Source organism: Mchenga conophoros, linkage group LG23 (assembly GCF_057382185.1).
Source record: "Mchenga conophoros isolate Kocher_MC1m ecotype Shallow Benthic linkage group LG23, M_conophoros_male_GT1.1, whole genome shotgun sequence".
Classification (NCBI taxonomy): Eukaryota; Metazoa; Chordata; class Actinopteri; order Cichliformes; family Cichlidae; genus Mchenga; species Mchenga conophoros.
The window spans coordinates 9,980,504-9,997,127 of NC_140547.1; the positions used below are offsets into that span (position 1 = coordinate 9,980,504).

The following is a 16,624-nucleotide window of genomic DNA, read 5'->3' on the forward strand; positions in this document are numbered from 1 at the left end:
CTCATCACTAACACGGAGCCCTGATCTGTGTCTGTGTGTGTAACACCTTTGTTGTTATTTTAGGGATAATATTGGATAGTTGAACAGGGACCAGAAAGCTGTCAGGACCTGCTCCAGTTTACAGGTGTGGCCTCTGCACAGACAGCAGGAGGGAGGAGCTTGATGCAGTGAGCCATGTTTCTTTGTTTTGTTTTTTTAGGTTTTTTTGCATGCGGTGACTAATTTGAGATAGTGAGCATAATGTCAAAGGGGAGAGGCTCGTCGCAAGTCACACGAGAATCACAAAGGTGTGGTTACGTGTGGGAAAAGCATCTCGTATTTGCACACGCCTCGACAAAACAAACGTGCTTCAGCGTCAGCGTGCGGCGTGCAGAGATCTCTTGGGTTTTCCAGAAAAACACATTTTGGTCTACTTCAAAAACACAATAAGGGTGTGAGCTGAGCTAAAGCTAAATTGCACCTTCCATCCACAATTTGTTTTAAACTTGCCAGCACTAACTACAGCATGCAGTCAAACACTATAATTCTCCCACACACTGCATTTGCATGAGCGCCAACATGTTATTGTTGCTGTTTGTGGAGTCTGAAATACAAAATTAGTCGAGTTTAGTCAAAGTCCTGCATGAAAGTTTCGGATCTTAAGTATTAAGTTGTGCTTTTTTTATGGCCCACTGAGTTTAGTTTGTTTTTAATTTTATTTCCCTTGTAACTTATGGTTATTTTGGCTTTTATTTGGGTATTATTATTTTTTACTATCTTTTCATTCTTATATAATATGGGCGCTAACTCTCACTTGTTGCCAGCCTTACATGGCCACTTGAGGAACTCTACTTTTTCAGTCATTTTTCTGCATCCGGTTTAGTTAACAATACTGGTCGGAGTCTAAATTGAAATTGCTTGTCTTTGGTAACCTATTTTTCATTCAGATAGCAAATTGTTTAAATTGAAAACAAGACAGTGACATGATACCAGAACGATACGTAATATTGAAATTGTGGTGCTATAAAAAGGTGTGCAAAAGCATTATCAGTGGTACAGTTTTACACTGAGTATAAAATAGTTGCATAAAGTATAAAATATAAGCTCAAATGAAGTGCTTATGTATGTTCTTGGTCTTTAGGACTATATAGTAGGGACTGTTAAGAAGTTGTTGTATTGTAATGTTGCTGTTGAAGGTTGTGTCTCTAGAGTAAAGCTCTTGATGAAGAAACTTTTTTTTTTCCTCCGTGCAGTTCACTTTATTTTGTTTGTTTCTGCAGTTTGGAGCTGTCAGGGTTTCAGTCCCTACGAGGCCCCCTACAGTCTGGACTGGCTTCCTTTCAGGCATTTGCTGTACATGCCACTAACTGTGGAGTGAATCATTAAACTGTACATGCGGCTTGTAGTGCGTTGTGGCATTTGGTTTCCTGCTCTTGGTATTATTACAACGCTACCACAGTCACAAACCAGCCTCGTTATTTTGTACTGAAAGAGACGTCTCCAATACTCAGAATGCGTGTCTGTGTCTGATTCAGATACATGAAGGCTGCGCAGTGTTTCAGTGAACAATCCAGTTATACCTGGAAAAGCTTACTGGCATCAGTGCAAGCATTCAGCGGGGGGTGCAGAGCTTACATTTGCTGGGCTATGTTGGGTATGCAGTGTGCTGAATTGTTGTTGTAAGCAGATTTCTTAAAATTGTTTGTCTCAAGTGAGGAAATGATAGTTTAGATCAGTGATTCATGAAGTGTGATCCGTAGCCTTTTGATGGACCATGAAGGTACTGCAGCAGAGTTCATGCAGGCCCTTAAAAAGTTTTTGAGTAAATTGAAGAAATTAGTGTCTTAAAATCTAATGTATCTTTGAAAAGTGAAGTTACTTGCTTAGCATGCCTGGGAGTATGGCTGTTGGGATGGCATTAAAATTCATAGTACAGGAGATATCAAGATGAAAAACAAATTCAACTAAAGATTAATCATTTTTATGAGCACTCCAATTCTCCAACTATAACTCTGACTTGTTCCTAAAATGCAAATCTTTCATTAAAGCTTTCTGTATTCAAGTGAATAAAATGTCAAAACTACCATGTGGATTTGACAGAGAGAGGTGAAGTGACATAGTATTAATCAAAGACAATGAAGACAACATGTTATCTTTCCAAAAGGGTAATAAATGTTTCCCAGCAAGTAAATTATAGTCAGGGCTGGATTAGGGGACCCTAAACCCTCCCTTAATTACGTTGGAATAGGTCTTGGCTTCTGGGTTTCCCATGATGCACTGAGTGTTTCTTTCACCAAGTGCTTGCTCAGAGTCGGTCAGTCACATTCAGGTGACTGTGATTTGGCATTGTATAAATAAAACTGAATTGAACTGAGTGATCTGAGTGATGTTCTTCTATCTTCTACCTTAAAGAACATCTCTCTGAACATGTTGAGTGTTCAGAGAACACTCAACATGTGGGGTTCCTGTTCCAGAGGGGCATGATTCAACACAAACCATGTCCTTACACAATTACACATTAGCTATTAGTGCCTAAACATGACACTGTAGTTTTTAAGATATACTGAAGCAGCAAGTGGATGTGGAATAAGAAAACAAACGAAGCAAGTTGAAACCACTTACTAGGGATTAAAGTGATATCATGCATCCCGAGCTGCTGGTTACTTGAGATGTCACTGATTGTTACAGTGATAACTTCAGGTCTTAAGGTCAGTAACCCTGAGGGGTAAGGTATCTATCTATCTATCTGTAATCTGATCGAACCCGACAACCTTTGTGAAACCAGCCTTGTAATGTAATGTATGGATGTTGTTTTGAGACATAATACTGGGAGGGTCAGCCGTGATGTTTAGATTGTCAGCCTCCGAGGTTTCCAGGTGTTTCTGGTCTCTGGTCAGTGCAGCAGCCGGTGACTTGACAGCTGGTATGCCACTCAGCCCAGGAATGTGCTGGTCATTACGTGCTGCTCACGGTTCACCTCTCTCACCCGAAACATGACTGGTTTGATTGTAGGATTTGCTGAAGAAGGTCTTTGTGAGTGCCTTTTTAGAGACCAAATACAGCCCAACAGTTTACCTGAAAAGTGCAGGTTTGGCAACCTCACCTTTTGTTGTTGTTGTTTTTAATGCTCCATCTTTTCAGGTCACTAACATGTGCTTTCTTGTTACATTTAGGTTTTTAATCGTAGATATTGCAACAAATGTTAACGATATCAGCTGCGTTTGTTAAACCTGTGAAGAACATAATCCCACAGCTGAGCCTCACAATGCAGACCTTGTTCAGATGGATTGTACGCTTGATTGCTTCCCTCACAATAGAAGACTGTGAATTTTATTGCCTTCCTATCAGCTTTAGGGTGCAACCTTTCTTCACTAATCTTCTTGCCTGTCACCAGACCTCTTGCTGGTGGTGCCAGAGCACATTTTTAGTCAGGGGAAAAAAACACACAGGAATTTGTGCTTGCTCTCCATCGCACAAAGTTAAATATTCTTGTAAGAAATTGATTGATTTTTTTAATTTTTTTTGAAGGTGGCATGACAGGTCATTGAAAGTGAAATTGAAATGAAGGAAAATAAGAGTTTAAATGTCTTATAGTTTCCATTAATTTGGGAGGAAACAGCCAACACAGTTATTGGATAGGATTTTTGTTAATTTCCCAACTATTTATTTAAGATGTGTGACATTAGCTCACACACTGCAGGCAATAACCTAATAGAACAAATGACACATCTGCCACTTCTCTACTTCTCAGCATCAGTAGATTCTAGTGCAGAGGTGGGCAACCTTTTTTTTCCTCATAGGGCCAGACTGACTTGGATACAAGAAGCAAAATGCCAAAGATTGACAAGGCAAAAAAACCCAAGACACACAGTGGTGAAGAGTGTCTACAAATGTCTTCATTTTCTGTGACCCATGTTACTTTACTGTAATTTTGATACCATCACAGAAAAGATCTGTATCAACAAATAAAGAAAACCTCTATTTATGAGCACATGGTACTACAAATACAGCGAAATTAGTGAATTACTTTCCACCAAGATTTTTCATGGGATTTATTTTGTCTGAGACAATCAGATGGTTTAAACATTGAGCCCTATCTTACTTTGAAACTTAAGGTGCTGTTTTTCTGCTTTCCTGTGATAGTGATGGTCCCCATAGTCCACCACCCCCATAGTCAGACAGACTTGAAGTCCACCATGATGGCAGTTTTTGTTCTGTTCTGGAGAGCCTCTGTGAGCTGGAGGGTCACTCTAACCAGAGCCTGCTGCAGGTGGAGATGCCTCCCCAGAAACGTTCTGGCTCTTATTGCTTTATGTTTTGGGTGGCTGACATAGTTTCATTTGCCTTTTAGGTTGTTAGTGTTAGATAAAGATGGTTTGCAAGCCATTTTCAGCCCTTGGGCCATATTTTGCTCTTGTGTGATGTCGTTAATTAGGAACATGCACTGGTAACCTGGATGTTTTCTGATAATTAATGTCAGAAAGGTTTAATTTTAAAGGGCAATATCAACCTGTCAGTGACTTTTCAAAAGAAATTACAACGTAAGGTTTCCTTTTTTTTTGCTTTCTCTGCATTTTGATACCAGGCTCATCTTCAGAAATAATTTTCTAATTTACTTTGACACCAGTTATAAGGCTACACTTAAGAAGAGTAAGAAGCACAATTTAATGCAAAGTCTGTTGTTGTTGCTGATGTTTCTTCCTTAGCCATGCTCTATAATGGAGGCTTTCGGGAAACTGGGTGCCCTCACACCCTAGAGATCAACCTGTTGCCATAGTAATGGTATAAATGCATGTCTGCCTCACAACAGGGGAGATGGGAAGGGAAGAGAAAAGTCCGGCATTTCATCCCATCATTAGCATATTAGCCCTTTGGAGCCAATGAGACGGGGCAAGGTACGGGCTGGCTGTGACAATAGCCCTCCTCCTCCATTTCTGCCCACTCCTGCACCCCCTCTCAGGGGAAAAACCCAAGTAATCCTGAAGGAAATCTCCTCTCTGCTCAGCCTAAATCTATCAGGAGGACTTAGTTTTAGTAATGGCTATTCTGTGTTGAATATTGCACGTGAGCTATCCCTGGCCTGTGAGTTTGGTGGTATGGATGATACCCAGCGGCCTGTGTGCCTCTTTATTTCGGCGCGTCTTTGAAGTGGCATTGGAATGTGGTGCCTGACCAGCACATGGACGCAGCTGGTCCTTCAAACTGATTTCCAGCCTGATATTATAGGAGTATCTTTTAAAAAGCAGATTTCCTTCTTTGTGTCATTTCTGAATTCCTTCGTGCAGATCTTTGGTGAGTGCTAATGAACTTTTATTTAATGATTTATTCGCTTCTTAAATTCAAACCTTTGATTTCAATGTTTGGAGGCTTTTTTTGTCCTGTCACACATCTGGGGCCTCTGTGCTTGTTTTTCTGACCCTAATACTTTGTTATTGTTGTGATTGCTTCTGTCTTATCACTCAGTAAGAGGTCACCCATTATTTTAGGTTAAGCCATGATCAGCAAGACTTAACATTTCAAAACCAGATGCATATTAATCTTTGACTGAAAGGATTTTAGCTCCCAAAAAAAATTTGTGAATAAAGTATTATTAATTAACTGACCATTAGTTGTTAAGCTTTTTGGGGTTTTTTTGCTGGTACTTGTCATTTGAAACTGAATCTAAACTGGTCAGTCAGTAAAAATCTACCCCCCCCCCCCCCCCCCCTCATGCCATCTGATTCACTTTCCAAGCATATCTGTGCTGGTCCAGCTGTAGCCCTGACGATAGGCCTAATAAAACCAGCCTCATTTGCATACCAATAGCAGGCGCCATGTGTGGTTAGCGGCTAGTGCCCCAGAAACATGGACTGATGGGAGATGAGGAAGACCGAGCCCCCGTGTTGGCTTTTCTTTGTCCTCTAAATAGGCCTTAACTCTAATCCACAATTAATTTTGTGGAATCGTCCCACTTTATTGAGCTTCACCTTAAATCTCAATCTATAAAAAGAGTGCAGGGTGCAAAAATAAAAGCTTAGGTTATGAAAATTGTTTTCATGTCTCCGTCTGAAGGAAGTTGCTGTTTGAATCGCTTGCCATCAGACTGCTGAGAGCAAAGTGACTTAAGGGGCAGAAACTATTGACCCGAGGTTTCTAGCACAGAGTTCAGAACATTATTTTCCAGAGAGCCATACTGGAAGTAGACAAAGTGCAACACATTGAATAAGTGAATTAAAACACGATGGGCATAGTTCTGAAGTGTTAAACTCCATCAGTTGATAGATGGATAATGGATTTTCTAACCCAGGAGGCCTGAGTCCCTGATTCAGCAAACGCGTCCTTTAAAAATGACAGAAAAAGTTTGTTGTCCCCAGAGTTCAGGCAGTACCATCAAAATGTAAAAAAAATCATTTTGTTTGGTTTCTCGTGTAATATTTGAGAATATTTTTACCAACTCAAACTTTATTAGTAGCCTACAACTGCATTGCTGAGGAGCACTGAATGATGTTATTCTCACCTATAAAAATATGTTTCAACCAAAAACACATTTTTGTTTAGCGAATTGGCAAAAATTGCAGAATAATGAGAGAAAACAAAAAGCACAGCTGCACAGTTGTTTAGTTTTATTAGAGCCCAGCCAATTCATTGCTGGGTCAGTATTTACATGTCTATCAATATCAGCGATTATAAAGACTGATAAATGATGTGATCTGTGTCCAGGAAGCATGTTTAACAAACTCTGAGTTAATTAACTCAATTAAGTAACAGTCAGCCGTATCTTCACCATGAGTTAAGCACATGTGAGAGTAGGTAGGGAAAGCTGTCATAAATAGAGCCCTGCTAGAACAGAGCCTTCCAGCAGACCGTATCAGTGCTGACCATAATATAATATGAGGGTTTTTGCTCAACTTGAAATTTCATTAGATGAAACATTTAATTTCTAAATCTAATTATTCAGCTGTAACCTGAGAGGGACAAAATGTAGGTGACAGAAACTGAAGATAAAATCTGGAGAAACTCATCAGACACAGTTTACTGACGGCCCTGTGGTATTAGTTGCTGAGATGGCAACAGCAGCTCGGGGTTGGATTTGCCCTCCCGTCAGGTTTTTTTTATTAGGTAAAAGTTATTTTTGCTACAGGTTATTACCATTTTGTTGTTCCAGTAATTATCCAGTGAGGATAAAAAAGCTTCATGAGATTGAAATAAGAACTATTTCCAATCTGATCCAACATCAGCCTTCACTGATTGATGATGGCTCTCTTACAGCCATACCAGAGATGTTTTAGGAGTGAAGAGTTCAGTAATAGTTTCACATTTAACTGAAAAAATGCAGATTGGCTTTCCAAGTCTTTAATGAATTTAAAGTTTTGTCAGTTAAAGAAGACATGCTGTAAGAAATGTCTAAGCTTGTATATATTTTAAATATTCCATTGTAGTTGTGGGAGGACGAGCTATTTTAAATAAGAATTAAGCCATTATAAATGGGGCCAAATCTGCAGCTTTACTTTAGACTCTGTTACCACGGTAACTGACTCAGAATTAAAGGTAAATCTTTCTGTAACAAAAACCTGAGTTTCCCTCATCTTAGGGTCAACGAGTTGTTAGCTAGACCTGCCTCCCAAAACAGGGTACAGGTTAGATAAAAGTCAGCGAACAACTACAAACAACGACTGTTAAGTTTCTTGTGTCTGAACACATGAAACATAAACGAGTGATAATCAGCCTGTAATATTTTTCGATGCCAAATATCTGCATCGGTCTTAAAAATCTTGAGCATTAGTAACACCGTCTATATCATATAAAGTCACAGTTATCGTGATTCCTCTATTTCAGCTGTTTTGTTATAGGTTGAGTTTAGTGTTTTGGCTCATTTGACACAAATTTCCAGATTGGCGAGAAATGTTGAATTATAAAACCAAACACTCGGTTATTTTAACGACCGCAGGTGTAACTACAAGGTTCTCCTCATTTCCTCGTTCCTGTCAAACTGTGTCAGTTTAACCTCGGTGGGGACAGAGAGGCGGTCTGGGAGGCAGACGACAGCTTGGATTGAGGGGTGAAGAGGCTGATCTGACTGTGTAAGAGATCGTCTGTCCTCTTAAGCGCCCCCACCCCATGCTGGGCTGCTGTTCCCTCACAGACCATATGGCAAAGTCTGAGCTCACCTCAGCTACGCTCACATAATGAGCCTAATGACTGATCAGTGAAACTGCATTTGCTCTGTAATGTACTTTTCTGTCCATCGTGACCAGGTATGACCTCATGCACATGCCCAGACTTTGAGCATGCTCATGCTGTGACAGTGTCATCAGTTTTTGACAAGTAGAGGGCGCTCTAGCACTACATATCAGCAGGCGTCTCCAGAGCTGTAATACACGTTCCTCGGCTGTCCTGCCTATGAGAATACTCAGTGATAAATAATGCCTCCCATTAATTATAATTATATTTTTATATTATTATGATTTTTGGCTTCCACTGACGATTAAAACAATATAATCAAAAAGATAACCGTCTTTTTATAAGTTTCATATATCCACATTAATGGCATTCATTTCTGCCTGTAGGCTTTTGCAGCACAACATAAAAATGCAGTGACTAGAAGGGGAAAAATTACCACAAAAATCAAAGCCTATAATGATAAAAGCATAAATATATTTGACCCTACACAAATTTCCCATATCCATGCCACACCAATGTGTCCATTACAGTTTGTACACATGTAAATAAAAGTTGTAGGTGAAGTAGGGCTGGGGGTCATTTGAAGGTTCAGGATCACTTGTCCTGCTCAGTTTGTGAGACACTGCCCTCTAAGTGTGAGGTTGTCCTGTGTATGCCAGTCGAGCTCTTAGTATGTGTGTATGTGTTCCTCCCCTTGCTGCCCAGGAATATGAAAATGGTGGATATTGTAGCTCAGAAAATGCCCTCAGAGAATGACGTGCTTGTGGCGAGAAGCTTTCTTACGAAGATTTTGCGAAGTTCCATGAGGTACGAACCTGCAGCTTCATTGTAATCCGTAGTGAACATTTTCTTTTCTTCCTCTCCTGTCCTTCATTCCTTTTTGTCTGCCCTGTGCCCATAATCACATAAATCATATATGTAGTGATTTTATTACTGCTCTCATAGAAAGTCTATCTGCACCCATCGGCATGCCTTTCTGTGTTGTGGTTCATTAGATGAATGATGTTCATCCCATTCATACAGCATGCAGTTCATTATCTGCTAGTAACTGATAATACAATTAATGAAACTTTGTTGTTTTTCATGTTTGTTTGATTTGTGACATGGATCTCAGAAAGCAGCACCTAAAAGGGTAGGTTCCTTATAAATATAAATGTCTGGTTAATCAGGGAAGTAATAGTTTGACAGACAAGCAGCAGCTCACTCAAGGTGTAGATTCAAACAGAAAAATCACACAGAGCCGATACGTGTAGGAAGAAAACTGAAAATGATGAATACACTCAATGAGAAGGACGACGACATGCATAACAAATGAGAAAGCTGTGATTTTAAGAACAGGCTTAAAGGTTGTTACTGATTCTCTGAGCCTCACCTCTTCAGGCAGGTCGTTCCACGCTGAGGGGTCCTGATGGTCAAAGTTCCATCACCTCTGGATTTAACTGAGCCCAACTCGAGGAACGAAGGCTGCAAAGTGGCTTTTATAGGATATATAACTGCTATATAGTTGTTGTTGTTTTTAAAAAAAGCAAGCAGGGAGCTGATTGTTTTGGGCAAAACCAGCAAATAGCCAGGGTGCTGCTCTTGGAGGAGAGTGAGTGGCTTTTCATTCATGCCTTGTCAGTCATAGTGGAGGGAGGGTGTTCACTCTATATAAAATCAGTCAGATCTAAAGAAAGTTCCCAAAGAAACACAGTTTGTTTGGGTTTTTTTTTTGTAAATTAACTTTAGTATATTTAATTAAACTAAACTTTGCCTTCATATAATTAAGATTTCCTGAGTTATAGGTACTCAAAGTACATAGCTTAGGTTGAAATGATACTTTTAAGTTTCCTTTTTTTCCTAATAATTTGTTGAAGAAAACTTCAAAAACCAGGTTTTAGCTTTAGATTGTGACACTTGGAGTGGGTGTAAAATTGATTTTAAGAAAAGCTTGCATGGGTTTTTTTTTTTTTTGGGGGGGGGGGGGTTTTTTAATGTGGATATCTCCTTTACTGAAGGTGGTTTGGGGCCTGTACAGACCCAAACCTTCAAGGACAGAGATGGGCGTACTTCAGGCCTTTTTGCAGAGCTTTAATGACTGAAATTAGTTGGTTCACGATAGTGTAGACACCTATGAATGATTTTTCTTTCCCCAAAAGTGATTTATTTCTGCAACAGCTGCGATTTTTGCTTCACATATTCACATAACCGATTGTCCCTCTTTGATTAGTCACTAAAGTTTTACATAGTGCTCACTCCCGACCATTTTATTATTTAAATTTCAACTCAGGGTGAAGACCATTAAAGGTGTAATGAGTGGTTTCACCTCTGAACAATCAGGCCTGGCTCTCGTGTTTCAGCAGAATGAAAAAAACATATCGCAGCAGAAGTCTGACTCCAGTGTGATTTAAAAAAAAATCCAACCTTACACAAAATGTGCAATGTTTTTGCTTATTGGGTCACATTAGTGGCTTTAGCAGCATCTTCCAGTTGTAGTGGCTCATTATGTGGAAGCACATACTGTTTTCCATAAGGATTTGGTCTCTAATCCTAGTCTGTGTTTTTTGCCCTCTCTGCAGGAGGAATGAACCTATAAGTAGGCCTCACTCCTGGCACTCCACCAAGTTCAATGAAAGCCAACCAGGGACTGCCAAAACACAGTCTCCACCCGCGGCAGTCTGGCACACTCACTATGATGCAAGGTACCTCAGACTCTGAATGTTGCACATAAGCACTTTTGATCAGCAGTATGTGATTATGTGCTTCGTGTCCTGCAAGCTCTAAATCAAGGGCGTCAAACCCGTTTTTGTTCATGGGCCCAATTGGATCTCAACTGGGCCTGACCAGCAAAACCACTCCAGAAGAAATTTTCCCCACTAAATTTATCTTTCAGTGTTTAAAAGAAACCAAAAAATTAAACTTCAACGAAGAAATTTCACAAACAATCCTTTATAAAGCAAGTGATGAAGCCCCTGAAATGTGCAACCTCATTTACAGAGTGGAGCTATGAGGCAAAAAACCTAAACTGTAAAATATTTCTTTTTTTACTTGGGACTTTGCTTAGTTTTAAATATATTTTAAATGCAAAACAAATACATTAAAAGTAGTAGCTTTGGTGGAAGACACTGGTACAACCCAACATACAAAGAGTTAAGACCAGGCTAAGAGTCTGTCTCATGAGGGCAGCTATGAGTACCTGCCAGCCTGCCTCTGCTGAAGGATGTTTTAAGGTGCCGACAAGGACGAAGAGAGGACCAGACCCGATGACTCACTCACCACAGGAGCCCTCCATGGTGTCAAGGTTTGAGTGACAGAGCCGAAGCTATTACCACCTAAAGATGGTCAAAGATACTGAGAGAATAGGAGACACAGCTGCAGGTAGCAGATAGTCAATCCTTTCACTGGCCCACATACCTTGAAAACCTTGAAAGGTTTGTCTTCTAGATAGATCTTGGTGACAGAAGGCTCTTTTTTAGTGATGTTTGGCTTAAGCCGAACTAAACATCCAGTGAGTGACCTTTCATAGACGTGCTGAACAGAAAGGGCTGCTTTTGATTTGTAACATAAGAAAAAAAAACATGAGCTTCATAGTGAAAATGAACACACGAAGTACCAAATGCTTTCTATCTCAGTTGTTTTTTTTATTATTGGAAATAAAAAAGAAATTAAAATTGGATTAATTTATTTTTGTATTTAGTTTTTGTATTTCAAGCAATAGTCATGATGTAGACCAGTCTCACATTATACCCCTACACCGAAAGGCCAAATACACAATAAGGCAGGGGTGTCAAGCATGTGGTGCAGGAGCCAGAACCAGGCCGCCAAAGTGTCTTTCTTTCATCATGCTACTCTGTGCTGGACCCACCTGAGATTCAATTGGCCTGAATGTAGCAAATGGCTCAAATAATGTATATTTAACAGGTTTTAAGATAAAGTGTTTAATCTGTGTTTACTTGTGTTGTGTCTGTGTTGTTTGGTGTCCAAAAAGCTTATAATTAACTACATCTAAATGTGATAAAACGAACAGGTTACATAGTGGTACAGATTTAGATCCCTTTATTATTAACGGCAAACTTTTACAGCTGAAAAACCAGTTGTTCAAAAATCTGTCATTTCTCTTAACCTCTAGCTCGTCATCGGCCAATCTCTCCACCAGCTGGGAGCAAACAAACCTGCGCAGAGTGTCCGACCAGTTCAGCTCTCACGGCAGCATGGACAGCCTAGAGCATGTGTCACACCCATACGCCGCTGGTCAGCTCTCACACGCCAAATCAAACAACAGCATGGAGCAACTCGGAGGAGGGAAAAGGGACTCGGCCTACAGCTCTTTCTCCACCAGCTCCAGCACGCCGGACTACACCCTCTCAAAAAGCAATGCTGCTTCAACAGAGAACATGGTCTACAAAGTCGGGCAGTGGGAGGGGGGAGGAAAGCACAACAGCAGTGGCAGAAATGGCCACAGCCTGGCTGCAGAGGGAGTCAGACAGGATGACAGGCTCACGTATTTTCAGATGCCAGGCGTCAGCTCAGGCTGCGATGGTCCACAGACCGAGGAACCGGCTGGTTCCCACCATTCAACTTCAAGTAGAACCAGCTTTGGGCCTGTTTGGAACGTCCCCGAGAAAAAGAAAACTGCTTCTTCTTCTCCTCCGCCTCCACCACCACCCACACGCAGTGATAGTTTTGCTGCTACTAAAGTCCATGAAAGAGGGCTGATGATTGCTCACCCCGAAGGAATCGATTCCCACCTGCAATCCAGAGCTTCATGTGAAAATCGCTGTCACAACATTTCCCTGAAGAACGACCATGACAGTTTTTACTTTCAGTCTGAAAAATCCCATCAGGACCAGTTCACTTCAAACAAACGGTATTCCCACTCCAGTGACGTTCGGCAGCCCACCCATGTTAACCAACCTTACCATCAAAGACACCACAGCGAGAAAACCACTTTTCATCCTCAGCCTTGGGCTACTTCTGCACCAAAGCCAAAGAACGTAGGTGGGTACTATTACAGCATGCAGGAGGTATCTGCTAACGGTTCAACACAACACACTGGCCAGAGCCAGAGAAAGAACTTAAGTTCCTCTACAGGCCCTGACCAAAACACAGAGAGCAGCGGGCACAGCCGTTACTACTGTGTGACTACATGCCAGCCCACACAGCCGAACCCTGTGTCTTTGTCAGGAATACCAGAGGACAGGGGCTGTGCGACATATCTGCCACAGACTGGAAATGAGCGAACCTCTCACAGTCCGCTGACGGTTGCTAAAGTGAAGTATCATCTGCCCCAACAGCAGCAGCACTCACACACTAAAGACACCAATGGGTACAGCAAGCACCAAGTCACTAGTGTACATGAAAACCCGGCACTTAAAACGGGCTCAGAAGATTGGGGAGGCCAGAGAGGGCACAATACACAGACAGAAGAATCTCGGCACAGCAGTCAGTCTGAACAGCGCCGGCTTCTACCACTGCAGCACAGAGAACTGCCCCAAGAAGTCAAGCACGACAGCCAAAAGAGCAACAACATCTCCCCCCAGGCCAACCCCATGCTCCACTCACTGTCTTTGGATGTCGCAGGGCAAGATGATAGAGGAAGAGGCGGTGCAGTTTCTGACGAGTCCACTGAAGCTAAGCAGTTAAAGCGCGAAGACCGCTTTGCCACCACACTGAGAAACGAAATCCAGATGAGAAGAGCAAAGCTGCAGAAAAGTAAAAGTGCGGCTGTCCTCCCCTGGGTTGAGGGTCAGGCTAAAGAAGATCAGGACATCCGGAAGTCCACCGAAAGTACAACTCCAACCTCCTCCTCCAGCTCCTACAAGGACCACCTGAAGGAAGTGCAAGAGAGGGTGCTCAAGGCTACATCTTTCAGGAGGAGAGACCTGGAGCTAGTTTTACCAGAGCACTCTAATGCTGAGGCTTTACCTAACTACCCATCCTCGGCACATGCGCGCAAAGATGTCACGCCTCTGCCAGCTGTCACACAGTCAGCAACGAGCCATTCAGGAGGTCAGGTGACTCGCACTGGTGGTCGAAAGCATTTTCCTGCAGAAAAGAAAGTTAAGTCTTTCTCTGAACCAGACAAAATTCACAAAGTGGGGACGAAAGAGGGTGTCGCTCCAAGTGATAATACAAGCTCCTCATTAGACCAGCAGAAACTCTTTGAAGACGGTAAGAAACCAGGTCTACCTCACCACATGCCCCTTGAGAGCCATATCAAGCGCCAAAGTCGAGAAGCCGCCTCTGTTGGTGCAACAGAAAATGCAATGAAAGGAATCAAAGGTAGAGATTACGCTGAGGAGGCCTTCAGAGTTTCTACACAAAAGCAATCCATCCAAGACCAGCAAAGACTGGGCACGTTTGCCGAGTATGAGGCCAGCTGGAATACACAGAAGAAACCTTCAGAGAAAAGGGTCTCTGGACGGTACAAGTCAGCTGATAACATACTCGATCCAGGAACCGAGGAGAGAGCCAGAACCACCTGTTCCCATGAGAGGTTCAGATCGTCTCCATCTACAGAAGTCTACGAACAGGTGAGGCATGAAATCTCACGAGGTCCATGATCTCAGAGTAACTTTTGTTAAGATAGAATTATCAATGCACGAAAATTTTTTCGCCATTTTGAAGTCCCTGGTGTGTCAAACCCTCTTGGTGGCCTTTACATCTCATTAAGAGCAAAAGTGCTGACTGAAGGTACAGCGACAAAAGAGAAGCCAAGTCAAATATTAATCCATGTTTATTCTTAGTGGCACACCCTCAACTTAAGCAAGAGAAAGGGGCAACCCTTTCACTGGTGAGAAACCAGGAAGCAGCATCATGAGTTGGTTTGAATAATTATCGAAAGAAAAAGTTAAGCCTCTGGGATACCTGGGAGCCTGTCTGCCGTGGATGTTTGTGCGTAAATGCATTTGTTCGACTTTATTTACAGAAGATTCCAGTTCCTGCAAAGAAGTCAGAGGCAGAGTATTCAGAGCCGGAGAGTAAACCTGCTGAACCACTCAGCTCTGACACATGGTGAGTAAATCCAAAGACGTTATGAAAGAGCGATATCATGGCACTGGATGAATCCTGAATTAAAAGCTGTGTGAGAATTAGGCAACAGCAAAAGTGGTGATAAAGTAGCAACTTCCTGTCGGTGAAAAGGCTTGTTAGAGGTCTTGTTTTGGGTCAAAGGCTGCAATGCATGAATAGTTTTTAATCAGATTTGGCTGTTGATTCTACAACACTGATATTATATGTTTTGTGTTTTTATTTAGATTTTAATGATTTAATTGTTTTCAATTCATTGTTGGTTTCCAGAGTGGGTTTGCTAGTTTCTGTTTGGTCTTTATCGTTTTAATGATGTTTAGTTTTGGTTTACTTTTTTATTATAATCTGGGGAGTTTATTTTTCTGGGGCTGATTTAAGTTGAGAGCAGGTAGTGCAAACACTCGACTCTCAGTCATATAGACCTCCCAGTATCAGGAATGGTCTCCTCTAAGGCCTCCTGAGATTGTCTTGTGTTGACAGATTAGCCCAAACCCATAATATCTTAAGCTAAAGCAGTTATTGTTTAATATTTTTGGTATTTTAGAAGTTTTTTAGTAAGTTAGTTTTTTGGGTTATACTGGGGTACACAACTAATACAGTTAAAACAGTTAAAACACAGTGATTATCATTTGTGAAATACTCAGTCACTATTTCCATCTCCCTGAACACACATTTTTTTAATGTAGTGAAATAACCACACTTAGACGATATAGGCATACAGGAGTTGTGAAATATTCCCATACTCACACCAAGACTAAATTACTCTTTGTGTTATTTTAATGTGTTAGCGCTGCGACAGGTTGCTGACCTGTCCAGGGTGTACCTGCCTCTTGCCCAGTAGTAGCTGTGGTAGGCTCTGCGACCCTAAATTGGATAAGCAGATCAGAGTGAATGGGTGGATGGTGTTATTTTAAATGCGTTACTAATTTTCAAAAAGCTGTATAATGACTGTTTATGCAGATTTTGTGTATCAGTGATCTTTAAAATCATTATTCTAGATAATAAGGCTGCTCAAATAAGGGTCTCGGGGCATTTCAACATGGCTACCAAATGGCAAAACATGCTTCTATAAAGATTTTGGTAAAATGTCATGAAAATATGCCAGCTATGGCATTGGGCTGGTGTTATCTCCACTATACAGCACCAGCAGAACAATTGGTGTTCTTACATGTATTTGCATCAATGCTTATCTCACAGGCTAATGTTGTAAAATTATTATCTTCAGTGAACAATTTAACATTGAATACTTGTTTTGCTCTTGCCGCACCATCTTCGTGTTATTATGCTCATGAGCGTTATCAGTAAAAGAGGGCACAGAGCTTTTGGGGGAACACTGAAGTCTTTATAATCTGTTAACAGTGGCGCTGTCTGGGCGCAGCTGTAACAACATAAGCCGTCTCTCTGGCTGACTATTGTGTCGTTTAGTGGAGGCTTAGCGGTGTAGGCGAGGCATCTGAAAGTGTCCGTGACGGCAATA

The 16,624-nt window shown here is 41.4% G+C and overlaps 1 protein-coding gene across 3 annotated transcripts in view; it reads left to right on the forward strand.

Annotated features, from left to right (window-relative positions):
- Positions 1 to 16,624, forward strand: part of shroom2a (shroom family member 2a) — a 42,148-nt gene that overhangs the window by 16,223 nt on the left and 9,301 nt on the right. For 2 of the 3 annotated variants that reach the window (XM_085264770.1, XM_085264772.1), the window contains exons 3-6: positions 8,845 to 8,946; positions 10,698 to 10,820; positions 12,248 to 14,651; positions 15,047 to 15,132. In XM_085264770.1, coding sequence (XP_085120896.1) covers positions 8,845 to 8,946; positions 10,698 to 10,820; positions 12,248 to 14,651; positions 15,047 to 15,132 — 2,715 coding nt within the window. The remainder of the gene's footprint in view (positions 1 to 8,844; positions 8,947 to 10,697; positions 10,821 to 12,247; positions 14,652 to 15,046; positions 15,133 to 16,624) is intronic. The other variant, XM_085264771.1, reaches the window with a different exon arrangement.